We start from the raw sequence: 25,676 nt of genomic DNA on the forward strand, positions 1-25,676 counted from the left end.
ACACTAGACACATCAGGTGTTCCTGTAGCTGTTTTGCTTCCCTTGTATAAGTAGGGAGGAAAGGATAATAAATCAAATAAAAAGCTTCTTATTCTAAGGAGCTTTTTAGGTGATGAACTTCGAAACTGCTGGGTGATATTCATATCCAGAGAAGAAGATGAGGTAATAAGTACTTTTACAAAGCCTTGTAAAATTATTGCCCCAGACACACGATCTTTTCATCCACTTTTATCTGAATGAAATTGCACAGGGAGGAAGAACCATGAAAATTACCTTGGGGATGGGATGAAGATGTTTATTGCAAAGGTCTGGATGAAACAGCACAGCTGGTAAAGCAGCACTGGGAAAACACAGCTTAGAAAAAAAAAAATCATTAATTGAACTCTCTTCTCTGCCCACATCATCAGTCTCTGAGAATAGATGGCTTTTTTTTTTTATTGGCCTTCTGCTCTTTCAAGCTTTGGAAACTGGATATTTTGTTGAGAGGGCCAGAAGCTTGTCTGAATGGAAGTGGAGATGATGGGCTAATGGCATCGATCTTGGGCTTGAAGGCTTGGAGAGCACCACAGCCCTCCTGATAATATCTGTAAGCTGGCGCTGCCCTTGGACCATTCATTGAGAAAAGGGTACTTCTGTGCTGAGTGAATGCTGCTCATTCCTTGGCAGTGACCTTGGTTTCACAACAGGTTGCAACTCCCAGTAGTACATTTGAGTTACTCACAAGCCAACTTGCTCGTTAGGCAGGTCGTTAGAGACTCTTACTGACACATTATTGTGTTTATGATGCTCCATTTCAGTAGCCAGTGCTTTTGTCTTTGGAGCTGTGGTTCTTAACTATAATTTATACATCACTGTGGGGCTTGTCAAACCCCTGGCAGGCTCCTCCTCAGTTTGTCAGGCAGCATCTGTTTTAAATCAGTATCCTCGAGGCAAAGAGCAGACTAATATTTTGCCAGGAAGGTTTCTGCTCCCTGTGCTCTTACCTAGACTTGTGTTTAGGTTAAACTCAGAGATCTCTGGGAGCAGGGAACCCCTGTGGTGCTTTAGCCGTAACAAATGCATCCTTTGTAATCTCACAAAGGACCGGCTTGTGCTCCATGCACTTCAAAGCCCTCCTACATGGCCTGTAGGCTGTAATCCCGCCTGCCCAGAGGCCAAGACATTTGAGAATAACAAATTTCCTTCCAAAGTTTCCCCTGGTTTAAGGGTTTTGCTGCAATTTGAAAGGCAACCGTGCTCCTTTCCCCCAAAGACTTTTTCTTTCCTTGGGAGAGGAACTCTGTGCAATCTTCTTGGTTTTTTGTTGGGTTTTTTTTTATTATTAGATGAATCAAATGAAGATAAGAGAGAAGAGGAAGAGGAGTTAAATTTTAATGAAGACATCGTTTGCCCACATGGTAAGTCTCTACGGGGGCTGGAGCTGAATATATCTGTTGTTGCCCGCTGCTCAAGACATTAACCTTGTAGCCTTTGCTCCGTCTAAGGCCAACATGAGTAGTTACTGAAGAAATGTGCTTCATTCTCGTTTTCCTGGTGTTTCTTGACCCTCAGACTTTGAGGGTTTATTTGCAAGCACGCCATCACGTTGCAATCCAAATTTTGTAAGGCAGCGAAAGGGGTGTAAATGCAGGGTTGCTTGGATGCTGCTGGGAATGCTGGGCTGCGGAAGGGAGCATCTCTTCCTGGCCCTAACGAAGCAACGTGATGGAGCGAGCACAGCACCCAGGATCTGCAGCCGCCTGGAAGCTCTGCAAGTATTCGGAGAAAAACAGTTGGTGTAAATCAGTCAGGGTGCAAGCTGACAGTATCCCATTTATTTGCTTCGTTGACATTAAACCGGGAGCACTTCCCTAACAACTGTAGTAACACAGGCTAATCTGCAAGTGGCTGGGACCACTAAGGATATCGATTTACCAACCTGCTGTGCTTTGGTGTCCGTTTACATAAGGTTTTGTCCGGATGTTTGTTGTTTTGCTAAGTGATGGTTCATTAAGTACATCCTTGGCTACCTTGGTTGTTTTGAGTCTCACTTTTTTAGCTTGTTTGTCACTCCCAGACGTAACTGTTCCAGAAAGCTCCTGTTTGTATGCATCAATTTCACTGCCAGGGATGCTTGATCTTGTTCCTAGTAAGAAAGAAACATGCCATAAATTAGCAACAGGCCTCCTGTCATCAAGGCTAATCAAGGATGTAGAGTAATGGCTTGATAAAGCCTCATTTTAAGGCAGACTGTTTAAGCACTTTGTCACGCCTTTAGCTGTTATTCAGAGCCTTTAACGCTGTATTTCCCATTGCCGCGAGGCTGCTGCTGTTAAATAAAAGCATGCAGCATGATGATGAAATATTTAATGTAGCCAGACGTGATAAAAATAGGCCAGTAGGCCTTTGAAAATATTCTGCTGGTAAATTGCTAGTTGATCTGTGACTTTGGGTCATATCAGAATAAATAATATTAAATATGGGATGGGGGCTGCTGACAGGCCGTGTTTCATCATCTTGAGCTAACCTCTGATGGCTCACGGAAAACAACCTTTCCACCTTAAAAATTTCCCTCTGGAGTGTATCAGCATATCTGTAGTTGGTCCTACAAGCCTTAATTTTGTCACGGAGGGAGTTCCTGCCTTCTTGGGTAGGAGCTGGAAAAAACAGCGCTTTATCTGTGAGGTCTGGCTGGCCTCCAGAAATGCCATCCGGGCGTTCTCTTAAGAAGTCCCTTTGCATCTTTGCTGCAATTTCTCGCTCTTTGATAGCTGCCTGACCCCAGCGAATTAAGTTTTTCCAGATACCAGGTTAAGACTTTGATGTCGGTGCCCAAAATATGTCCATGGACAGTGGGAGGGGGAAACCAAGTCAGCAGCGGTTAGGATCATCTTCTTCCAGATGGCAAAGCACTTGTTCCCTGCATGCCCAGGTCTGATATTTCCACCTCTTTCACTCATTAATCTGTTTCATATTAATCTGTTTTCGTTAATCGAGCGCTGTCAAGGCACTTATTTGTACAAGCTTGTTAGGTTTTTTCCTCATCCTTGCTGGCTCTGGAAAGGAGCCTGGCGCTGCCACCTCATATGGTAAAGCTGGACCGTTTGGTCGTGTTGGATGAAGAGCTAGTGGCCAAGTGCTGCATCGAAGCAGTCCAGCCTGATCTTTGTTTATTAGAGGAAAAGCAGGGGGGGAGTGTTGCTATTTTTTCCCTTCAGGGCTGGCAGTAATCCAGGCTTGGCTGAGGAGTCCGAGGAGGCTTGGTCCGAGGAGCTGCTTGTAATGTTAAAGAGCTACCAGAGGGTGGGGAGGAAGGAGCCTTTTCTCTCGGTCTTCTTTCTGTAGCTCTTCAGGCTATAGAAAAGGAGATAATAAGGTATTGTGCCCTTTGCTGGACCCAGCTCAGCACCACAACTTGGCGGTTGCTGTTTGGCTTCCCTCTTGCTGGTGAAATCCACGTCAAGGCATGAATATTCCCGTGCCATATCCAAATCTGGTTTGCATCTCGGTGTTGCAACAATTGTTCCACTTCTTTCTCACTGCAACTGCACGTAGCACAGCCGTGCCTTGACTTCCCAGCTGCTCTCTCACAGGGACACGGGGTTATGGTTTCCCCTTGGCCATCACCAAGCCTGCAGGCAGGTGGCTGGTTGGATCCCTGAGCCTTTTCCAGTTCTCCCAAGCCTTGTTTGTCCTCTGGAGCGCGTGTCGTCATGCGTTCACGTGGTGTCCATAGGCGTGAGCATGACTTTTTTGCTGCTTCTGTTGCTGAAATGACAAGACAAGCACAAATGCCTCACATTAAACCATTCTTGGGGTGGTTTTTTTGAGCGACTTGAGCATCAGGATAAATAAATACAGCAGGCAAGTCGTCAGGGGGATAGCTGGTAAACCTTGTTTCATATCTTCACACCCCAGTTATTCCCTAGAGCAGATCTAGGGTGCAAAATCTGGCCTTTGCAGATTATGAGGTGCTTGAGTGAGGGCACGTAAAGCCATCTGAGATTATACAGCAGTAATTTTCTTCTTTAAGAGCATGGAAAGCACCTGGATCCTGTGTCAAGGGGCATGGGGTTAGCCTGCAGCTTGCTAAATGGGGTCACCATAAAAATGTGTAGCTATGGATAGCCAAGATCAGAAGACAGTAGCCCTGTGCCCTCTGTGGCTTGTCCACGCTTTCCCAAGCATCTCTCTACCACCGCTTGTATTTGATCGGCTGCTTGGTTCATGAGGTTTGAAACCTAAAGGATGTTTTTATTAATTAAAGTCTTTTTTTTTTTTCTTCTTCTCCTGTCTAAACAAGGAAATGATAAAGAAGTTGAAGGTGACTTTGTGTGTTGGTTGTGCTCTTTTTTGCTGACATGGTGTTGGCTGATAAGTGCGTGAATATCTTCCCCCACATTTATACCCCGTAATCTCCTAAATCTAGTTAGGGCTGCAAAACATCACTGAGCACATCGAGACCAAAGCCCTTCTCTTGGCTCTCTGCAGGTGACCTGTGCATCTCCGAAAACGAACGGAGGGTGGTTTCGAAGGAAGCCTGGGAGAAACTCAAGCAATATTTCCCAAAGGCCCCTGAATTTCCAAATAACAAAGAGTGCTGTTCCCAGTGCAAGGTATTTGCCAGATAACATTACCCTTGTGTTGACTGTAAATAGCGTGGTCATATTTCTGGTTTTCTTTTTAATACGACTTAGTGCAGCGTGGAAGAAGGTAATGTCACCTTTTAATAGCAGCTGGGAACTGAAGCTGTGGTGTAATTCACTGTTCCGTGCAGATTTTGGAGCGCGAAGGGGAGGAGAACGAAGCTCTGCACAAGATGATGGCCAGCGAGCAGAAGACTTCTCTCCAGAACCTGTTCCATGATAAATGCAGGCCTTGCCTGGGCAGCTGGCCTCAGGTACGGCCGGGATGGAGGGTGTCCAGGGGAATGCAGCAGGGCTTGGAGGCGGGTTTTATTAGCTTTTATCCCTCTCCCTTAGAAATTCTTTTCCACCTGTGAGAGAGACTGCCTGCTAATCGTTCACTCTGTCCAAGTGAGACCGTGCCTGTGCTGGGGAGCCTGTGCCAGCAGAGCTTACACGTGTGTTGTGCCGAGGTGTGATTTCCCCCGATTAGCTGTGCTGGCACAAAGCCCTGCTAAAGATACTTGAGAATGGCTCGTGTGCCAGCAGAGCTGTCGCTGGCCTGGAGTCAGCTAGATAAGCAGTGACTGTATTGCTGCTGTGTTTACGTCCGCCCCTAGAAGTACCAGAACGGTGTGGCTGTGCTGGTGGAGGTGGCTTTCCACCGCCCTCCGTCTGCCTTCCCGTGCTGGCCAGGCTTTTGCCACCGGTCAGACAAAATTCACGTGTGCTCCAGCATCCTCCTGCATCCTGAGAGGTCAGTGGGAGCTTCCCTAAATGCTGAAGTCCTGCAAATAGAAGCAGCAGTCGTGCAAGACCTCTCCTACCAGCTTCTCCCTGGTACAAGTGTGCAGTTCTCTCTCCAGGACTTTCTTGGAGCTTCGAGGCAGCTCAAAAGAAATGGCACGAGCTGTTGGCTCCATGCCTTGGCTCCTGGATGTCTCGCAGCACTGATTAATGATTGACTCCTAAATCGTGCCAAGGTGCTTTGGCAGGTGTCTGCCTCTGTTGCTCCTACATGTGAGGGCACCTTGCCACTCTTGGGTGCCTTCTCCAGCGTGAATAACTATTGAGGTCAATATGGATCCACGTCTCGGAACTGGGGAGCCCCGGAAGGGTTTAAATGGGGAATGTTCTGTGTTGAGCTGGAGACCTACCAGGTCCTATTGATGGTATTTAAAGGGTGGTATCTGGTTGGGTCTGCTTTTGTAGCTGGAGTAGGTGCTGGAAAGCTGGAGCCCATCACCATGGGTCAGCTCAAAATATGAAGGTCTCTCCAGGCAGTTAGGCTACGTCTTCTGCTCTCTTTGAATTTCCGAAGGGAGCCTGATAAAAAAGAGCTAAGGATCATTCCCCCGAGCGTTTTGAGTTTTCCGGGTCCAAAACAGTGGAGGTTCGGAGAAGAAAGTAAGAGGAGCGGTTTGATCTGGAGGGCATGAAGGGAGATTGAAAAAAAATACATATATATTCCTCAGGTGTATTGAGTTTTCCTGCAGAAAGATGGAGTGAGCCCTTAAATCTGCATTAGGGAAACTGGTGGGGATAGGTGAGCACGGAAGAGATTTTGTCACCCAGCTCTTAGGATCTCGGTGGTTTCTTTGCCCAGGAGCAGACTTAGCTAACGGCAAATCAGTTGGGACAGGAAAACAATTCATCCTAAAACCACTGCCTCGTGGGGTGCACAGCTGTGGCTTTGGACCGTGCTGCTGCCAAAAGGAGAAACTCCTGGATTACGATGGGTGAAGCAAATGAGGCAGGTTGGATTTGTCTTGCCCCACACCCGTGGGGTGCATCTGCTTTAGACCTTGAGTACCTGGCGAGAGGAGATGCGGTGCTGGGGGGTCTTAGGTGCTCCAAGGGAAATGACCGTTTCCTGCTGAATTAAAGCTAATTGGATCTAAAGCTAAACTAACTTTGCAATAAACACAAGATTAGTAATGGAAGTGCTTAGTACTTGATCCCAAATTATTTTACTTGGCTTTCCCAGTGCAGTTGCATGGAGTTGTCATGGTAAAACCACGGAGGTCTCAAAGAGAACGAGCGCTGCAGAAAAAGCTGAACAGTCATCGCTTCTCTCTTGTTGGATTAATTAAAAAGAGATCCCTTTTTTCCCTCTTTTCACCTCCAGGAGACAGATGAGCTGTATATTGTTTCACAGTTCTTTGTAGAAGAATGGAGGAAATTTGTCAGGTAAGTTGGCTTGAGGGTTTTGGTGCTTTTTATTCCTTTTTGGGGTGGGCCGTGGATAACGATTTTGCTTTTGAATCCCGCTGCGGTGTGTAGTTGCCTGCGGTTTGCCCTTGCGGAAACAAGGAAGAGCTGGGTCTTGCAGGACTTGTATCAGTTGTAATACGTTGTAAGAAACTGAATTTCCTTGTTTACTGTGTCTTAACCAGATGGTTGGATTAGATAGTAACCTGATTAGTTTTTTTCTTCTGTCTGGAGCTGTATCTTAGGCAAAGGTCACTGCTCAGTCCTGTTTCCATGGGTTGCTGGTGGTAGGAGATGGAAATCTCTGCAAGATAGGAGAGTAATTTTGCAACGCACAGGAACACAGATCTGATTTCCTTGTCGGCAGTAGTTTCATCTTCCCTGTTGGAATGACTTCTGTAAATACTCACCTGCCATTTCTTCTTGGCTGCCTGCAGAGTTGTGGGGGTTTTGGTGAAATAACCGGACCAAGCTTTGCAAACCGCTTTCCTTTGCCCACGCAGGAGGCCGACGCGATGCAGTCCCGTGTCCTCGGTAGGAAACAGCGCTCTTCTCTGCCCCCACGGGGGCCTCATGTTCACCTATGCTTCCATGACCAAAGAAGACTCCAAACTGTGAGTTTCTTCTCTTCACATGTCTGCCTGTGCCGGGTGCCTTCATCTCTCCCGAGCCTCAGGGAACGGTCCCGGAGGCTCGCTGAGCTGCAGCAACGTGAGGAGCAAATGCTTTTGCTAAAACAAAATCAACACATAGGCTTTCTCAGACCCACCTTAGCCTTCACACAAGGCAAGACCAAAATTGTCAAAGGATGCTGGGTTGGGGAAAAAAGAGAGCTGACTTCAGCTTGGCTAGTTCCTAACAATAAACTACCCTGAACGTGACCGGGGCATAGGCACACCCAGCTTCCTTGTGATCTGCTTTCCTTGAGACTTGCCCCTGGAGCACTGGACACTGGGCTGGAGTTCATGCTCCGTAGCGTAGCTTCTGCAGTGATGCAGCACTAAAAGTAGCAGATCTTCCGCTCCTCTCCTCCTCCATCCTCCCTCCGGCGTGACTGGAGCAGAACAGCGTCACTAATAAGATGCTACTGTTTGCTTCTGTCTTGGGCGTACAGGCCCTCTCGTGTAGCTGGAGTTATGGATTGATTTTGCAGCTTTTCTTTCATTGAGAGACTTTAAAAAAAAAGGGGGGGGGGAGGCTTTCAGAAGCTCGAGGCTTGGCATTTCTATGTCATAAAGCATGTTCTTGTTCCTTTGCACAGTATAGCTCTAATATGGCCCAGCGAGTGGGAGAGGATTCAAAAACTCTTCGTCGTGGATCATGTCATCAAAATCACCCGAACGCAAGCTGACAGGGCGGACCCCGAGAGCGCACTTTACACCTCCGAGCCCCGTGAGTGAATCTTCTGCTGCTGTCCGTGCTCTGTTCTTTTGCTAATTAGTGCCAGCTCCCTGGGAAATGGCTCATTTTCGGATAAAGGATCAGATCTAAGGGGATCTGAGTGGTAAACATGGAGCTTGGCAGATGCCCCCGGTTATGTGATCCGCTCTGGGTTAGTGGTGAGAGGCATCGGGCAGGTGTCTCCGAGGAGCTGAAGCAATTAAATGCATTTTTCTTTTGTGCCTCCCCAGAACTCTGTCCAGAGTGCAGAGAAGGGCTGTTATGCCAACAGCAGCGGGACTTGCGTGAGTACACCCAAGCAACCATCTACATCCATAAAGTGGTGGATAATAAAAAGGTATGGGCTCTCTCCCTCCGTCCTTGCTCATCCTGGCTCCGTTTCATTTAATGGAAACCGTGCCAAGTACCCAAATAAGGATCCGAGCGTGGCAGCAAGGAGGCTGTTGCAGCCTGCCACGTCCCCGCAGGGTTGGGACCTGCTGTTGGGGATGCCGGGTGGTCTGTGATGGTGGTGCTGAGCAGGGCCGCTTGCTGTGGGCAAAAAGCACCCAGCTCTGCGGCTCGTGGGAGCTGTCGCTTTGGCAAAAATAGTAAATAGGAAAAATCCTGGCAGTAGCTGTTCTGAAAATTTGGTCTTGAGGTTTCCTTTTGCCGAACCTAACGCTTTGCAGTATCAGGTATCATCACAGGTGTTCCCAGCTTTGATTATTTTAGGCAATGTTGTAACCGTTTCTGTCTTCATAATTGTGTTACCGGGCTCTACTTGTTTGCCTTCCTCTCCAATAGTTGTCATTTCCTTTCCTGGTTGCTCAAGTGACATTTATTCCTAGATAGAAATAAGCTCTTAACCTCCATGCTGATGAAATAGCGGGGAACTTGAAGATGGTTTTCAGGATCCCCTACGAAGCTGTGAATTATGTCTCTGCTTTACTGGTGTCTTAAGGGATCCATACAAGGCTTGGAATTGACTTTACAGGTCCCCAACAGCTGGTTACAGTAATTCTTCCTCCTTAGGGCTTCTTTTATGCTTTAAGGGGGAAACGAAGGCTCATCGGAAACTCAGATAAAGATGTTCCCTGCACCTTAGCAGCGTGGTGGAGGGGGTGTTCTTGCCTGTCATTGATTTCCTCCTCCCTGCCGATGAAAGGGAGGAGCAGGAGCCCGGAGAACGTGGGGCACCGGAGGCTGGATGGGTTTCCACCTCAGTTGCGAGATGCAGAGCACGCAGCACGGTCCTGAGCCATCAGCTCTGGGTTTTCAGCCTGTCTGGAAGCCTGAATCCCGAGGCTGTGTCTTGGCTCTGGTGCAGAGGAGGGGTGGGGGTTTCTTTTTCTTTTTGCTGGTGCTGGACAGGACTGTGCTCACACGTGTGGGGCTGGCAAAAAACAGGCAGCTATTCTTTGCTGAGCAGCTGGAGCTGGAGCGAGGGGGCGAGCGCTCGCCTGCAAGATCCCTCATTAGCAGGGCAGTCTCGGTGAGATGCGAAGCAGCAATAATGCCTGCCAGCAGCGCGGCAGCACCGCCAGCGAGGACGGCGGCACTCGAAGCCGCTGCTTCCTTCCCTGCTGCTTTCCATTTGCAAAGCCGGGGAGCGTTTCCCATCCCCTCGCCCCTGCTCTTCCCCCCCCGGCCCCTGCAACCCCCAGGTACCCCCTTTGGCGGCTGCTGCGGGAGGGCAGCCACGCCTGTATAAAATCAGCATAAGGCAGCACTGCTGGAATCCGGAGGGCTCTGGGGAGGCTGTGGTTGGTGCTGAATGTTTGGGAGCTGCAGTTGCATCATTAATTGCAAATAACGTTGACGGAGAAGCCAACTCTCGGGCATCCAGGATGGAGAGCGCGCCAGTCTCCTGGGCTCCTGCAAACCCCAGCTCCAGCCAAAGCATAGATGTGAATTCACATCTGGCAGGTCCGTGCCTCCTGGAGTGACTTACACAGAACCGAACATCCTTGTTATTTATCTGTTGGTGTAAATTATTTAGATTTCATTTACTTACAACCTCCAGACCCATAAATAATGGTGCCGAGTGCCTCTTGTCGGCCTGCTGCAGGGATGGATAAGTGTCTAATTTACAGATAATATTCCTTTCTCTGTGTTAGGGCTTTTGTAATACACTTAGATGAACCAGAGAAGCAGCCAGCTAATGGGAAAGAAATCAGTCCAGGCCCCTGGAGACTTTCCCTTTGCCTGGAGAGGAGAGTAGGCCCTGAGCCTCAGGAAGCACCTGCAATTCAATAGAGGAGCTTGTTCTCCTGAGCCAAATTCCCCCATGGTTCGATGCCGCCGGGGAGGGGTGGAGAGGACTTTGCAGAGCGTGGGGAGCCCATCGCTGGGCTGTTCCTGCTCTCCCTCTGTTCGTTGGGTCAAGGTGGCATCCTGGAGGGCTCCGCAAGCTGTCTGCCGTGATGTGACAAGTCTGGGTTGTGGCCTTCGGGTTAGTTACGGAGAATGATTTTTATGACTTCAGGTAATGAAGGATGCTGCTCCAGAGCTGAACGTGAGCAGCTCAGAAGCTGAAGAGGAAAGGGAGGAAAACAAGCCAGAGGGGGAGCAAGACCCAGATTTTAACCAGGTAGAGATCAAAACCACCACCAGGTTCCTTAGTTTTTGCATCATCCTCTTGAGTCAGCATGACGGGGTAGCTGCCGCCCTCTGTTTACTGCTGGCAGGCAAACCCGGCAGTGTCTTAAGTTGTCATTTTAATGGTCACACCATGCCACCGCTTCGGTTTTGGAGAGATGAAATATTGATGGTGACTTGCACGCTTGGCTGGCTACCCGCCCCGCCGTAGCGTTGGAAGCAGGAACAGAGGTTTCAAGGCGAGTCCTGCCATCCTCTTGATGCTTGCATGCGGTGGTTTGCTTTTGACGGGGCTTTTCAGTGCTTCACGCCTTCCTTCACGTGACGGAGTCACCCAAAACGCGCTCTGGGGGGTACGGGGGAGGTTGTATTGTCCACCAGTCCCAAACCTGGGCTGATTTTTGCCTCTTGTTCTTAGACCAACGGTGGTGCGAAGCGCCAGAAGATCTCCCACCAGAGCTACATCACTTACCAAAAACAAGGCATCAGACGAAGCACCCGGCACCGGAAAGTGAGAGGGGAGAAAGCGCTGCTTGTTTCTGCTAATCAGACGCTGAAAGAGCTGAAAATACAGGTAAGAGGGGTTTCCTCCCAGCGAGTTGTGTCTCGAGGAAGAAAACACAAAATCAGGAGCACGTGGCTGGGGGAGGATGGAGGGAAAGTCTGAAATCCCACGTGGCATCGAAAGGTGTGTGTTGCTCTTCTGAACGTGGTATTTGTCTGTAGCTCAGCAGTGCTGTTTTTCCTTCCGCACAAAATCAGCGTGTCTCATTGTGTTGGCACAGATCATGCATGCATTTTCAGTTGCTCCCTTCGACCAGAATTTGTCGATCGACGGGAAGATACTGAGCGATGACACGGCAACGCTCGGCAGCCTGGGAGTCATCCCCGAGTCCGTTATTTTATTAAAGGTAACGTGAGAGTGTGGCTGCTCAAATGGAGTTGAACAAAGCAGGGAACGGAACTGATTTTTGTACAACCAAAGAGAAAACGTGGGTTTGGGGCATGTGAAAACCACTGTGTGCTAGAGGTGCCGACCCGTGGCTGCTCGGTCGCCTGATTTAATGACTTCTCCCTGGAGTTCCTTCTTGGAGGAGGAAAATCCTCTTGGTTTGTTTTATTCTTGTTTTTCAAGAGTAGTTATTAGCTGGCCTTTGCTGCTGGGCTGCGTGCACAGCAGCCCAAAACAGGGCTGGATTCGGGAGTGAGTCCTCCCTTGGTGTTCCCAGACGGTGTTTGGGCAAGAGACCCGTTCGTTCCCCGCTCCCCTCCGGAGTTCCACGTGAACTTCCCAACGAGCTTGCTTGCTCGTTAATCCCCCGCTCCGCTTTGTTTCCCAGGCTGATGAACCGATTGCGGATTACGCGGCGATGGACGACGTTATGCAAGGTGAGGAGGATTTGGGGTTCAGGGAAGGCGCTGTGATTTGGGGGAGAGGTATGGATGGCCAATTGAGGTTGGATTTGGGACGTAAAGGTAGAAAATGGAGGTGCTGAGGCTTTGCTGTCACTGTCAGGGGGAGGTGCAGCGGTACAACACCGCTCAGACAAAAGATGCTTCTAGAAACAACTGTCGGGAGGCTGCTAACACCGTGCTTTTTTCTTTCTGTCCCCAGTTTGTATGCCTGAAGAAGGATTTAAAGGTGCGTCCGGGTTGGTGTTTCCCCCCCCCCCCCCGACTTTATGTAAGCCCCCTAAGTTCATCCCGTTAAGCATCATCATCTTTTGGTCGTTGTCTTTTCTCCTCAGGGACTGGTTTACTTGGACACTGATGGTTTTCAAACCGTTGGCAACAGAGGAGTGACCAGAAGGGAAGAGGATTTTGACATGGTAGGGCATTAAAAGAAAAAAAAAAAACCAGAAAAAAAAAGGTGGATACAGGACTGAACTCTTTGACTCTTCCAGAAGGCAGAAACCCATTCTGAAATGACTGCCCCCCCTCCCCACCCCACCCCCCAAAAAAAAATGCCTTATGTCAAAGCAGATTGCACTGAAGGACACCCTGCCTTCAAGAGAGCGTTCCCGATTTTGTATTTAATGAAAGCAACAGGAAGGTTGGAAAGTTTAGCAGCAGCAAGAGCGCGTTGTGTTTGCAGGCGAGGGAGATGGAGGCATTCCCGTGTATTCCCTGACTCCAACCCTGCGCTGCGCTCATCTGTCCGAAAAAGGGGTTGTAATCCAGTAGATCAAAAACATCTTGATCTGTTCTCCAGTAACTCTTTTAGGCGTAAAACCTGCTTACAGATAATCCTGTCTTTGATCCACTATTACTCTTTCAGTACAGCATGGAAGTCAAGAAAAATTGTTACTTGTGAGGAATGTCTAGCTCTTTCAAAAAAAAAAAAAAAAAGAAAAAAAAATAACAAAAAACCAACCCACCCTTCATCTGTTTAACCCAAAACGTGAGCTGTGGTCTGCCTCCGAAAGCCTTCCAGCGCGGGGGGGCCGGGAGCTGCCTCCCCCGCCGGCTCTCCAGCCGCTCGCCTTCACTTCCAAACGGTCCATGATCTTGGAATAACCACCTGGGCTCTGTGAACTGGGGGGGGGGTTGGTGTGGTTTTGGTTTATTTGTTTGTTTTTTGGGGTTTTTTTTTAAGAAACGTGGGGTATTTTAATGACTTTTGATAACATCTTTTTCCTCCAGTCCGGGGACTGCCAGGAGCGCTCGTGCCCATGGCTTGGGGGAGCCTGAAGCGGAGACAGCGAAGGGGGTGCGGGTGGGTGCCGGTGGGTGCTGTGTATCCTGTGGGAAGAGCTTGGGGTTGGGGTTTTTTTCCCCCCTTCTATTCTCATTTTTCAGGAATGCACTAATTATTCTTCTTTTTTACATCTGTAGCTCCCAGAAAGGATCTCTCCCCGTTGCCTATTAGTAGCAGGAAATAACGTACCGCTTCCAGGCTTAAAAAAGGATAAAAAGGAAAAAAAAGAAAAAAAAAAAAAAAAAAGGGCACTGTTGTGGTTTCTCTGTAATAACGTAAGTTAGATGTTTCCTGTTCCTTTTCAGCCTTTTAAACTTGTTTCTGCAGCAAAATGTGATGCAGAGAGTTGGGTTGCTGCCACATCGGGTTTATTTTATTATTTTTTTTAAGTACCGCAGGAGTTTGGGGCTGCAAGAAGCAGGGAGGGGGAGGCATGTTACCCCCTCCCGCCACCCTCAGTCCTGGGTTTTTTAAATGTTCACTTTTAGCCGAAGAATTACAGCCAAGCGCCGGGGTTCCGCGCCCTCCTCCCCGCTCCCATGGGATGGGGGGTGAAGCAGCCGGCGTTTGGGGACCCCCGGAGCTCCTCCAAGGGGGGGTGGGGGCCAGTTGGATCCACTTATTCTTTCCCAAGGTAAAGACCGTCGGCAGGAATTCGGTGCGCCAAAGCTGCTCCATCCTTCGGGAATGGGCAGGAGATTTTCTTCTTCCCAGACGGAAGCACTCGCTTGTGTACATATTCCCTGGAAATTCCGTTTTGTTGGGGGTTCTTGGTTTTTTTTTTCCAATTTGCGGTTAATTTTTTTTTTTTAAAAAAAAACACGTTACAAAATATCTCTTCCTCGAGCTTATAATATGGTGAAATTCGGAGTCTTTCAACCCAGTGGGGAGGAATGAGCCGGGGCGGGGTGGCTGGGGGGGGGCGCGCGGCAGCGGTGCCGTATCTGGCGGGGGACACAGGTACAGGATGCGACCGACGGGCCCGGTTCCCCCTTTTGTCTGTTCTTTGCAAACATTTATCAGATTAAAATTGTCATTTGAGCTGTGGAAGCCTTATTAAAGCGCATACACGTGCTCCGTGCTCCGTGGTGGCTCTTGACACCTCGCCTAAGGGAGTGGGGGGGGTTAGGGCTGCGCATCCCCTCGGGGTCGCCGCAGGAGAGGGATGCGGGGTCTGGGGGGGGAGAAAGGGGGATCCCTCGGGAACGGGGAGCTCCCCCCCCCTTGGCTGGTGGGGTGGCTGCTGTTGAAGCTGGGGGTGGGTGGCAGCTGCAGGGCTGGTTGGGTGTCCCCAGCACGTCCCTGCGCTGGCGCATCGCCTGGGCAGCCGCTTCCCGGGGGGGCTCGCGGCCAGCCCCTGGCACCGGCAGCGGGGACGGTGCCAGCCCTGCCTTGAGGGCCCCCAGCCGGGGTGTCCCGGGGGGGTCACGCGTGTCCTGGGTGCTGGGGGGGGAGGGGGGGTGTCTCCTGGGTGTCAGGGGGGTTGGGGGGGTGTGTGTGTGTCTTGAGTGCCAAGGGGGTTATGGGGGGGTGCTGTCCCTGGGTGCCAAGGGGATTGGGGGGGGTGTCTCCTGGGTGCCAGGGGGGTTATGGGGGGGGATGCTCAGGGAGCCATGGGTGGGGGGTCTCCTGGGGGTTATGGAGAGGGGGGCTCTCTGGTCTCAAGGGGGTTATGGGGGGTTGGTTTCCCTGGGTGCCAGGGAGGGTATGGGTGGAGGGTGCCATGGGTGGGGGGTCTCCTGGGTGCCAAAGGGGTGATGGGGGGGGGGGGTCTCCTGGGTGCCGGGGAGTTTATGGGTGGGGGGTGCACTGGGTGCCGCTGAGCTGCAGGTGACAGACGGGGGTGGCTGGGTGCCACCGGGGCACCGGGAGGGTCTGGGGGCTGCCCCGGGCTGCTGCGGGCAGGAGGGGGCACCCGGTCCGGGGGCGGAGGGCACCGGGGATGGGGTCCGCAGGGTCAGTCCCCGGGGCCAGACACCGTTTCCCGGGGCCGGGGCCGGGTGCCGGTGCCGTTTCCTGGTGCTGGTTCCCGGTGCCGGTTCCCGTTTCCCGAGGCCGGGGCCGTTTCCCGGTGCCTGTGCCGGTTCCCGGGGCCGGTTCCCGGTTCCCAGTGCCGGTTCCGGTGCCGTTTCCCGGTGCCGTTTCCCGTTTCCCGGTGCCGTTTCCCGTTTCCCGGTGCCGTTTCCCGGTACCGGTTCCGGTGCCGGTTCCCGGTGCCGGCCGCCCCCGGAGGGGCCGCCCCGCCCCGCCGCACGTGACGCGGCGCGGTGGCTGCGAGCGGCGGGGCCCCGCTCCGCTCCGCTCCGGTACCGGCCCCGGTACCGGCCCCGGCCCCCGCCCGCCGCACCCCCGGTAAGTGCCGCGCCAAGCGGAGCGGGAACCGGGGACCCCCGGAGCCCCCCCCCCGCCGTGGGGGTGTGTCGGGGGGGGGCCCGTCCCCCGGTGACCTTCAGCCGGTACCGGCAGCGCGGGGGGTGGGGGGTCTGGGGGGGCGGGGGATGCTCGGGGTCCGGGCGGTGGGGCCCGGGGGGGGGGAGGGGGGGGGGTTCAGCCCTCCCGTGTACCCCCAAATCTGCTCGTCCCCAAAATCCCTCCCCCTTGAACTGTCCCCCCCCGCGTTAATTACTCCCCTAAACTGCCCCCCAAACCTGCCCCCGGCTCTCCCAAAATCACCCCCCCAGCCCCCCCGGCAATCCGCCCCCCATGTCCCAGTCAACCCCAGCCTGCCCCCCCGCCTCGGCCCCACGTTTGGGTCGCCCCCCCCCCCCCCCCCCGGTGCCAACACACACCCCCCGGTGCCACCCCCTCACCCCGGGCCTGTTTCCCCTCCCCCCGCGGGCTTCTGGGGAGGGGGGCGGTGGGAGACCCCCCCTGCCCCACACACGCTGCAGCCCCCGGCGCACCGGGACGGGTCGTGTTTGCACCAGGGTCGCGTTTGCACGGGGACGGGTGACATTGTCGCATTTGCACCAGGGTTGCATTCGCATGCAGTCGTGTTTGCACGGGGACAGGTTGTGCTTGCACCAGGTCGTGCTTGCACAGGGATGGGTCGTGTTTGCACCAGGAGTGTGCTTGCACGCCGTCGTGTTTGCACCAGGGTCGTGCTTGCACAGGGATGGGTCATGCTTGCACCAGGAGTGTGCTTGCACACAGTCGTGTTTGCACCAGCATCACATTTGTGCAGGGATGAGACCTATTTACACAGGAGTCATTTTTGCACCAGGGATGTGCTTGCACACCGTTGTGTTTGCACAGGGATGGGTCGTGTTTGCACAGGGACAGGGCTCATTTTGCACCGGGGTCGTGTCTGCACCAGGGTGGTGTTTGCACCAGCGTCACGTTTGCACAGGGACGGGTCCCATTTGCATGAGACTCCCTTTTGCACCAGGGACATGCTTGCACGCTGCTATGTTTGCACAGGGACGGGGCGCCGTTTGCACGAGCGTTCGTGCTCGCACGAGGCTCGCACACGCGGGGGGGGGGGGGGGTGTTTGCACGTGGCAGGGCGGGCAGTGGTGGCTGCTCCCCGGCTGTGTTTGCACAAGGATGGGTTTGCACCAGGGCCGTGTTTGCACCAGGGCCGGTGTCGCCGTGTCCCCTCCAGGGCGGTCCCCGGCGCTGTCCGTGGTGCTGCCCCGCGCGGTGCCGCCTCCCGCCGGCAGAGGGCGCCCTTCGGGGTGGGCGGGGACGGGGGTGCCAGGGGGGGTTGGGGGGGTGGGACTCACACGCTCATCAGCCGGGTACCCCCGTGTAGTGACCCCCCCTCCGCCGCTCCCGGCCCGCTGGCTCCCGGCAGCCAGCAAGGTGGCACTTGGCTTGCTGCCATCAGTAGGCTTCAGGGGTAACGCCGCTGCCTGAGCAGCCCGGCGGCGCGGTGAGGGGCTGTGGGGGAGCTCTCCTCTCCCCCAGAAAGTGCCATGGACCCCCCTGGACCCCCCCACGCCACCTAGATATACCTCCAGCCAGCACCGGCAGCCCCTCGGCCACTGCACCCTCAGGTAAGCTCCCATGGGTGCTCCCCACCCAAGGGTGCCCATCCCAAGGTGGGGTGAAGGGCACCCACAGCCCCTACCTCCCGCAGGGCAGCAGGATGGCCCAGCAGCGCCACACCATCCCCCCACCACTCAAGGTAGGTGTCACTGGGGCGGGGGCATCCAACCAGCACCCATGGCTGCCAGCATGGCCTTCCCCCACCCTAGCACCCATGGGTGCTAGCATGGCCTTCACCCCCCCCCCTTTGTCTTGCAGACGGAGGAGGACTACATCCCCTACCCCAGCGTGCATGAGGTAGAGCACCCAGAGATGGGTGCGAGGGCAGGCGAGCGGCTGGGTGGGTGCGTGGGTGGCTGGATGGCCGGAGCACCCACCTGGGTTGTGGGTGCAGGTGCTGGGCCGAGAGGGGCCGTTTCCCCTCATCCTCCTGCCGCAGTTTGGGGGTTACTGGATCGAGGGCACCAACCACCAGCTAAGCGGGGCACCCGAGGGCCCCCCTACCCCAGCACCCGGCAGCCGGGCAAGGCTTGAGGGCAACCACACGGCCAAGATCTACCGCAAGCACTTTTTGGGCAAGGTGAGGCCCCATGGGTGCTCCAGGCATGGGTGGGTGGGCTCCCTGTCTGGGTGGGCTCCCCGTGGGTGTGTGTGGGCAGGGGCATGGAGACCTCATAAGCATGGGTGCTCATGGACATGGGTGCCCTATGGCATGGGTGTTCACCTGTACGGGTGCTCATGGATGTGGCTGTGGGTATCTACGGGCATGGGAGCCCCATGGCTATGGGTGCTGGTGGACCTGGCTGCCCCATGGGCATGGGTGTGCGTGGGCATGGCGGCGCCCTTTGTGTGGGTGCCAGTGGGTGCTGGTGCACAGGAACCTGGGTGCCCCCTGGCATGGGTGCTCATGGGTGTGGGTGGCTCATTGCATGTGAGCCCGTGAGTGGAGGTGCGCTGTAGGTGGTGGTGTCTGTGAGTGTGGGTGCTCATGGGCATGGGTGCCCCATGGCGTGGGTGATTGTAGACATGGGTGTCCATGGGCACGGGGAACCTACAAGCATCTATAAGACGGGTGGCCCGTGGGCATAGGTACCCCATAGGTACGGGTGCTCATGGGGCACGGGTGCCTGCCAGCATCAGCACCCACTGGCACGGTCATGGGTGCTTGGCCCCCTCCCTGCAGGAGCACTTCAACTACTACTCCCTGGACCCCACTCTGGGCCACCTCGTCTTCTCCCTCAAGTATGATGAGCAGGAGCACCTCCACCTGCTGCTGCGGTGAGCAGGGTGCCAGGGAGCACCCATGGGTGCTGGCTGAGGGCAGGGGGCCACCCTGACCCCTGCCTTGCCCCACAGTACCCGCACCCGCACCCTGCATGACGTGGTGCCCATTTCCTGCCTGGCCGAGTTCCCCAACGTGGTGCAGATGGCCAAGGTGGGTGCAACACCTCCGGGCAGCACCCGTGGGTGCCTCCCCACCCTGGGCCACCCACCGCATCACCCATCCTTCCTGCAGCTGGTGTGCGAGGATATCAATGTGGATCGGTTCTACCCTGTGCTCTATCCCAAGGTGAGCAGGGGGTGGGGGTGCATGGCACCCATGGGTGGGGGCACCCCAGGGTGCCCCCCCCCCCAACCTCTACCCCCTCCCACCCTCACAGGCATCCCGCCTCATCCTCGCCTTTGATGAGCACGTGCTCAGCAACCACTTCAAATTTGGGGTCATCTACCAAAAGCTGGGGCAGGTATGGGGTTGGGTGGGGTGGGGTTAGGGTGGTGGGGGTCCTGGGTGGGTGCTGGCACCCATCCCCACCCCACTGCAGACCTCCGAGGAGGAGCTTTTTGGCACCACGGAGGAGAGCCCGGCGTTCGCCGAATTCCTCGACATCCTGGGTCAACGGGTGCAGCTGCGGGACTTCAAGGGGTGCGTGCTGGGGTGCTGGGTGGGGGGCACCCATGGGCCCCAGGTTCAGGGTGCCTGTTGCCCCCACCCATCCAGGTTTCGGGGAGGGCTGGATGTGACCCACGGGCAGACGGGCAGCGAGTCGGTGTACTGCCACTTCCGTGACAAGGAGATCATGTTCCACGTCTCCACCAAGCTGCCCTACACCGAGGGGGATGCCCAGCAGGTGGGGCACCCGTGGGTGCTGGGGGTGGTGGTGGAGGATGGTGGGGGGCAAGAGTTGAGGGGGAGCACATGGGTGCTTGGGAGAAATGGGGATGTAGGGGGTCTTGGGGCACCTATAGGGTGGAAGGGCTGGTGGGCCACCTGGGTGCTTTGGGGGTATCCATGGGGTGCAGGGGCTCCTGGGGCACCCATGGGTGCTGGGGAGCATCTGTGGGACGCAAGGGCTAGTGGTACACCCCAGGGTGCTGGAGGGTATCTATGGGATGCAGAGGCTAGCAGAGCACCCATGGGTGCTGGGGGGCTGTCTGAGATGCAAAAGCTGCAGGGGCACCCCTGGGTGCTAGTGGCCATCTATGGGGCACAAGGACTAGCAGCACACCTCTGGGTGCTGAAGGGGTGCCTATGGGAAGCAAAAGCTCCACAGGGCACCCATGGGTGCTAGGGGGCACCTATGGAGCACAGGGTCTGTCATTGCCTTTGTCCCCTGTGGTGTGACCACCCCGTGTCCCCCGTGTCTCCCCCCGTGTCCCCACAGCTGCAGCGGAAGCGTCATATCGGCAATGACATCGTGGCCATCGTCTTCCAGGACGAGAACACCCCCTTCGTCCCTGACATGATCGCCTCCAACTTCCTCCACGCCTTTGTGGTGGTGCAGCTGGAGCAGGGTGGCCCCCAGGGCACCCTCTACAAGGTGCCACCCCTGCCTCAGTTTCCCCATCCCCATGGGGTGCTGGGGGCAACAGGGTGCCCCCTCACTCCCCCTCCCCACCCCAGGTCTCTGTCACCGCCCGTGACGATGTGCCCTTCTTCGGCCCGCCGCTGCCTGACCCTGCTGTCTTCAGGAAGGTGAGCACCCATGGGTGTTGCTGGGGGAGGGGGTGTTCTCCGGATGGCACCCACCCGGGGCTGCCTCTTGCCCCCCCAGGGCCCAGAGTTCCAGGAGTTCCTGCTGACAAAGCTCATCAACGCCGAGTACGCCTGCTACAAGGCCGAGAAGTTCGCCAAGCTGGAGGTGGGTGCAAATGAGGGTGCTGAGCAGCTGGGGTGCTGAGGGTGCTGGGCATCTTGGGGGTGCACCTGTAAGGGGGCTGTGTATGCCGTGGGGCCCGTGGGTGCTGAGCACAACGTGGGTGCTGTGGGTGCTGTGCCTGTAGATGGGTGCTGTGCATGCTATGAGTAGCATGCCTGCTGTGGGTGCTGCACACATGGGTGCTGTACCTGCTGCGGGTGCTGTGCATGCTGTGGTGGTGTGGATGTGGATGCCGCGCCTGCTGTGGGTGCCATGCCTACTGCAGCTGTGCTCATGGGTGCCATGCCTGCTGTGGGTGCCGTGCCTGCTGTGGGTGCTGTGCCTGTGGGTGCTGTGAACGATGCAGGTGCTATGGATGTGGGTGCCGTGCCTGCTGCGGGTGCCGTGCCTGCTGTGGGTGCTGCGGGTGTCATGCCTGCTGCGGATGCTGCGGGTGCTGTGCCTGCTGTGGGTGCTGTGCCTGCTGCAGGTGCTGTGGATGTGGGTGTTGTGCCTGCCGTGGATGCTGCGCCTGCGGCGGGGCTGCGCATGTGGGTGCTGTGAAGGAGGCGGGTGCTGTAGCTGCGGGCGCTGCACACCCTGGGCGCTGTGCGTGCGGGGGTGCCGTGTGCGGGGGTGCCGGGCCTGCTGCGGAACGGGGGAGGTGGGCGCGGGGGGTGCGGAGCCGGCGCAGGGTGCGGTGCGGTGCGGGTGCGGTGCGGTGCGGGTGCGGTGCGGTGCGGCGCAGGGCCGGTGCGGTGCGGTGCGCAGTCGGTGCGGTGCGGTGCGCAGGAGCGGACGCGGGCGGCGCTGCTGGAGACGCTGCACGAGGAGCTGCAGGCCCGCAGCCAGGCCATGCTGGGGCTGGGCCCCGACGACGATCGCCCTGACAACGGCGCCGCCGCCCCCGGCTTCTTCGAGTCCTTCAAGGTGGGGCGCGGCGCGGGGGGTCCGCGTGTGTCCCCCCCTTCCCCGACAGCGGGGCGGGGGTGCCCGGCGGTCCCGGGCGCTGCTGACGGGGGCGCGGGGGGGCCTTGCAGCGGGCGCTGCGGGGCCGCAGCCCCTCCCTGGAGGCCGTGGGGCTGGGACCCCGCCGGGCCCCCCCACCGCCCTCCCCCAACGCCGCCAACGCCGCCGCCAACGCCGCCGCCGGACCCCCCGACGGCGCCGCGGGGCCCGCCAGCGTGAGTGCCCCGCCCCCGCGACACGCCCCCGCCTCGCTGGCCGCGCCCCCCGCGCAGTCAGCCAGTCAGCGGGCGCCTGGCTGAGGCCGCGCCCCTTCTCCCGCCGAACCACGCCCCCCTCAGGCGGCACCACCCGGAGCTAAGCCCCGCCCCTTCGCGCTAGCCCTGCCCCACCTGCGTCTGCCCCGCCCAGCCCGTTCACCTGAGCGGCCCCGCCCCGCCCGCCCCCCGCCCCCCCCCCCCCCCCCCCCCCCGTTCCCCCGGGGCCCCCCGGGGCCGGTGACGCGGTGCCGCCCCCAGTCGCTGCTGGTGCCCGGGAGCCGGCGGGGACGCCGCGGCAGCGCCATCGGGCTGGGCTCGGTGGAAGAGGTGGGTACCCCCCGGCACGGAGGCCCCCGCCGCCCTCCCTCCCCCCCCCCCCCCCCCCGGTGCTCCCCGGTTAACGGTGACCCGCAGGCGCTGCTGGTGCCCGGGAAGAGTCCGTCGCGGCGGCGGCCCGGGCCGCTCGGCTCCCGCCGCTCCAGCGCCATCGGTATCGAGAGCATCCAGGAGGCGCCGGCCGGCAGGTGAGCGCCGGTGCCGGGGGCGCGGGGCTGGCCCCGGCCGGTGTCGCCTCCCGGTGTCACCTCAGCGCCCGCCACCTCCCCCCAGGGACGGCCCCGCCGCCGCCCCCGAGGGCGCCTGCTCCGCACACAGCTCCCCCGAGAGCCGCCGGCACCCCGGCAGGTCCCGCACCCAGCACCGGGACGGGGGCACCGGCGAGGGGGGGGCACCGGGGTGACGCGGGGGACAGGGGGGGGCACCGGGATGCATTGGGCCGGGGTGGCACTGGGGTGGGGTGGCATGCGGACAGGGTGACATTGGGGTGACATGGGGACTGGAGGGCACTGGAGTGGTGCACCGCGAGGATAGGGTGGCACTGGGACAGGGTTGCACTGGGATGTGGTGGCAGCAGCTTGGCATAGCACAGGGATGCAGGGTGGCACTGGGATGGGGTGACATGGGGCCTGGAGGACACTGGGATGGGGTGGCAATAGGACAGGGTGGCACCAGGATGGGCTGACTTGGGGACAGGGTACTATTGGGGTGACACGGGGACTGGAGGGCACTGGGGTGGCACAGTGCAGGGACAGGGTGGCACTGGGATGGGGTGACATGGGGACTGGAGGGCACTGGCACGGGGCAGTGCAGGGACAGGGTGGCACTGGGATGGGATGATCCCAGGACAAGGTGGCACCGGGAGGGTTGGCACAGGGCAGCATGGGGACAGGACAGCGCAGGGACAGGGTGTCCGAGGGACAGGGTGGCACCCAGGAGCCTCATGGCACAGGGGCTGTGTGTCACTGGGACAAGGTAGGCGGAATGCAGTGGGTTGGTGGCACTTGGGTGGCCTGGGCACAGGGTGGCATGGGGCAAGGGTGGTGTGGGGTTAGGGTGGGGTGGCATGGAGGTGGGTGGCATGGGGACAGGTTGGTGTGACAAGGGACATGGGCATGGAATGCCACAGAGATGGGTGACAAGGAGATGAGACATTGCAGGGATGGGTGGCATGGAGACAGGGTGGCACAGGAATACGACATCCTAGGGATGGGTGACACAAGGATGGGACACCCCAGGGATGGGTGACATGGGGACAGGGTGGCACAGGGATGGGACATCACAGGGATGGGTGGCATGGGGACAGGGTGGTGCAGGGATGGGATATCGCAGGGTGGGTGGTGTGGGGACAGGGTGGCACAGGGATGGGACATCCTAGGAATGGGTGACATGGAGATGGGACATCACAAGGATGGGATGGCATGGGGACAGGGTGGCGCAGGGATGGGACATCGCAGGGATGGGTGGCATGGGGACAGGGTGGCGCAGGGATGGGTGGTGTGGGGACAGGGTGTTCTGGGGACAGCACGGCGTCACGGCGGGCCATGGTGGCAGCCACGTGGCGCAGTGCCAGCCTGTCCCTGGCTTTGGGGACTGTCCCTCAGCAGGGCTGAGAAGCCGGAGCCACCGGATTTCTCCCGCTCCTCCTCCAGCGCCAGCAGCTTTGGCAGTGCCAGCGAGGAGCCCAGCGAGCCGGGCAGGGTACCAGGGTGCTGGGGGTGGGGGCTGGGGGGTGGGGGTGGGCAGCACCCCTTTGACCCCCCTGCACCCTTAGGAGAGCCGCTCGCCCTTGGGGACCCACTGTGACGCCTTCACTGACACCCCCTGGCCGGATGACCCCCCCGGGACCCCCCCAGGTAGCCCATCAGCAGGGTGTCAGGTGGCCACAGCACTGGGGGACCCCCCGGGGTGCTCATGGCCCCCCCTTTCCCCAGGCCGCCGCCCCCCTGACCCCCCCTGCCCTGAGATCAAAATCCAGCTGGAGCAGCCCCCCCATAACCCGGTGAGGCTGTCCCCACCCCCCCCCCCCAGTGCACCCCTATATGGGTGTCCCCATATTGGGGTGCACCCACTGATGTCCCTCTGCACAGGGCTCATAGTCACCCCCCCCATCCCCGGGGGTGGGGGTCACTCCTTTGTGTCCCCCCTGCGTGCCACCCCCGTGCCAGGAGCTGAAGCCATCATCCCCGGTGCACGATTTGGGGGGACCCTCCCAAAAATGGGGGTGTCCCCTCCTCCAGACAATCTCCATCACCCCAAGTACCCCTTGGGGGGGGTGATGCACCGCGAAGGGCCCACCCCCCCCCGCTGTGACCCCGATGTCGCACAGGAGGTGCTCCCCCAAAACGCAGAGTGGGTCCAATCCGAGCATCACCCCCTCCCTAAAAAAAAAGGGGGGCTTAAATCCAGGGCAAATCAAAAGTGGGGCTCCCCTTGCCCCCCCCCCTTTTATTTTAAGGGGAAAAAACTCTGGAATGGGTCAGATGCTGGAATTGGGGGGGGGGGATTATTTTTTCAAGCTCCCCCAAATCGTGTTTGTGTTTCCCATGTGTCCTGTATAAAATAAAGGTTTATTTATCGCTACGGCTGGAGGGTGCTGGGGGAGGGTCCCTGATATCGGGGAGGGGTGTCCCCAAAACCCCAAACAGCAGCAGGGGCTGATGCTCTGTGTGGTCTTAAAAACACCCCAAATCCACCCTTTTATTGGGGGGGGGGTGGCATTTACACAGATTTGGGGACTTTTTGCAGCAGCCAGGCTGAGCAAAGCCTTTCTGTGATTTTCCCTATTTTTGGGGTGCCCCAAAATGTGGCAGCCGATGGCCCTCCCCCCAAAAAAAACCAACAACAACCCACCCTTTTTTTTTTTTGCTCTGGCAGCCAACCTGGCGTCGGGAGCGGCATTTGGCTGGCAGCCCCAGTGGCCACCGGCTCCTCGCCAAAGCCCTGGTCAAGAAAAAGCAGCTCCCCCCCTCCCCCCCCCCCCCCCCCGAACCCCCAAAAACCACGAAGCACCCCGGGACCGGTTAAACATAGCTCGGTGCCGCCTGGTTTCTGGGAAGCCCCAGCGCCAGGGCTGGGTTGCGGTTGGGGATGCCGGCGAGGGTGCAAAGGGCACCCAGCAAAGTAGGGGTGTCGTAGCCCGCCCCCCCCCCCCCCCAAAATCCAGCAGCACTCGGGTCACCGCCTTTGCCTGCTCCAAAGTTTGCTGGTTAATAAGAACCTGGAGCAGAGATTTAGTTATAAAGCTGGTAAATAAGTAAAAAGGGAGGGGGGAGTGGGGTTGGAGGGGCCTGGTGGGGTTTTGGGGGTGTTTGGGGTGGGGTGGGGGTTGCAAATCAGAATGCAGCCAGGGTGTGCAAGGGGCTGCTCGTGCACAGGATTTGCACGGGCAAAGCGGTATTTGCAGAGGCAGGGCAACGTTTGCACCCGCGTGGTGGCATTTGCACAGGCGAGGAACCATTTGCACGCACAAGGCGCCGTATGCATGTTGCAC

General features: G+C 57.2%; 2 protein-coding genes across 9 annotated transcripts in view; both read left to right on the forward strand.

Annotated features, from left to right (window-relative positions):
* Positions 1–14,568, forward strand: part of USP48 (ubiquitin specific peptidase 48) — a 30,589-nt gene extending 16,021 nt beyond the window's left edge. The window contains 13 exon segments of the mRNA XM_056331489.1: positions 1,326–1,397; positions 4,471–4,595; positions 4,757–4,879; positions 6,733–6,794; positions 7,319–7,429; positions 8,077–8,207; positions 8,447–8,553; positions 10,684–10,788; positions 11,215–11,370; positions 11,582–11,707; positions 12,137–12,185; positions 12,412–12,438; positions 12,545–14,568. Coding sequence (XP_056187464.1) covers positions 1,326–1,397; positions 4,471–4,595; positions 4,757–4,879; positions 6,733–6,794; positions 7,319–7,429; positions 8,077–8,207; positions 8,447–8,553; positions 10,684–10,788; positions 11,215–11,370; positions 11,582–11,707; positions 12,137–12,185; positions 12,412–12,438; positions 12,545–12,567 — 1,217 coding nt within the window. The 3' untranslated portion in view covers positions 12,568–14,568.
* Positions 14,569–15,696: 1,128 nt separating this feature from the next.
* Positions 15,697–24,778, forward strand: RAP1GAP (RAP1 GTPase activating protein). Of its 8 annotated transcripts, none has more exons than XM_056332206.1 (23): positions 15,697–15,846; positions 17,445–17,492; positions 17,576–17,623; positions 17,743–17,781; positions 17,879–18,064; positions 18,668–18,762; positions 18,841–18,919; positions 19,001–19,054; positions 19,146–19,229; positions 19,308–19,408; positions 19,484–19,613; positions 20,148–20,303; positions 20,387–20,458; positions 20,538–20,624; positions 21,414–21,551; positions 21,662–21,805; positions 22,106–22,174; positions 22,262–22,371; positions 22,457–22,531; positions 23,791–23,884; positions 23,958–24,039; positions 24,118–24,185; positions 24,274–24,777. In XM_056332206.1, exons 3-23 carry the CDS (start codon positions 17,585–17,587, stop codon positions 24,280–24,282), a joined length of 1,911 nt encoding a protein of 636 aa, XP_056188181.1. In that variant the 5' UTR covers positions 15,697–15,846; positions 17,445–17,492; positions 17,576–17,584; the 3' UTR covers positions 24,283–24,777. The 8 variants fall into 8 exon arrangements, with proteins under 8 accessions (XP_056188181.1, XP_056188176.1, XP_056188175.1 ...); XM_056332201.1 differs by having other exon boundaries at positions 15,750–15,846; positions 17,404–17,492; XM_056332200.1 differs by having other exon boundaries at positions 15,755–15,846; positions 17,291–17,492.
* Positions 24,779–25,676: the final 898 nt, after the last annotated feature.

The sequence above is a fragment of the Falco biarmicus genome, chromosome 3, assembly GCF_023638135.1.
Source record: "Falco biarmicus isolate bFalBia1 chromosome 3, bFalBia1.pri, whole genome shotgun sequence".
NCBI lineage: Eukaryota > Metazoa > Chordata > Aves > Falconiformes > Falconidae > Falco > Falco biarmicus.

Excerpts from the sequence above, each read along its gene's own strand:
- RAP1GAP (XM_056332206.1), top strand. The coding sequence starts at position 17,585 with ATGGCCCAGCAGCGCCACACCATCCCCCCACCACTCAAG. Across the intron at positions 17,782-17,878 it reads CCTACCCCAGCGTGCATGAG|GTGCTGGGCCGAGAGGGGCC; the intron begins GTAGAGCACCCA and ends TTGTGGGTGCAG. Across the intron at positions 21,552-21,661 it reads GCTTCTTCGAGTCCTTCAAG|CGGGCGCTGCGGGGCCGCAG; the intron begins GTGGGGCGCGGC and ends GGGGCCTTGCAG.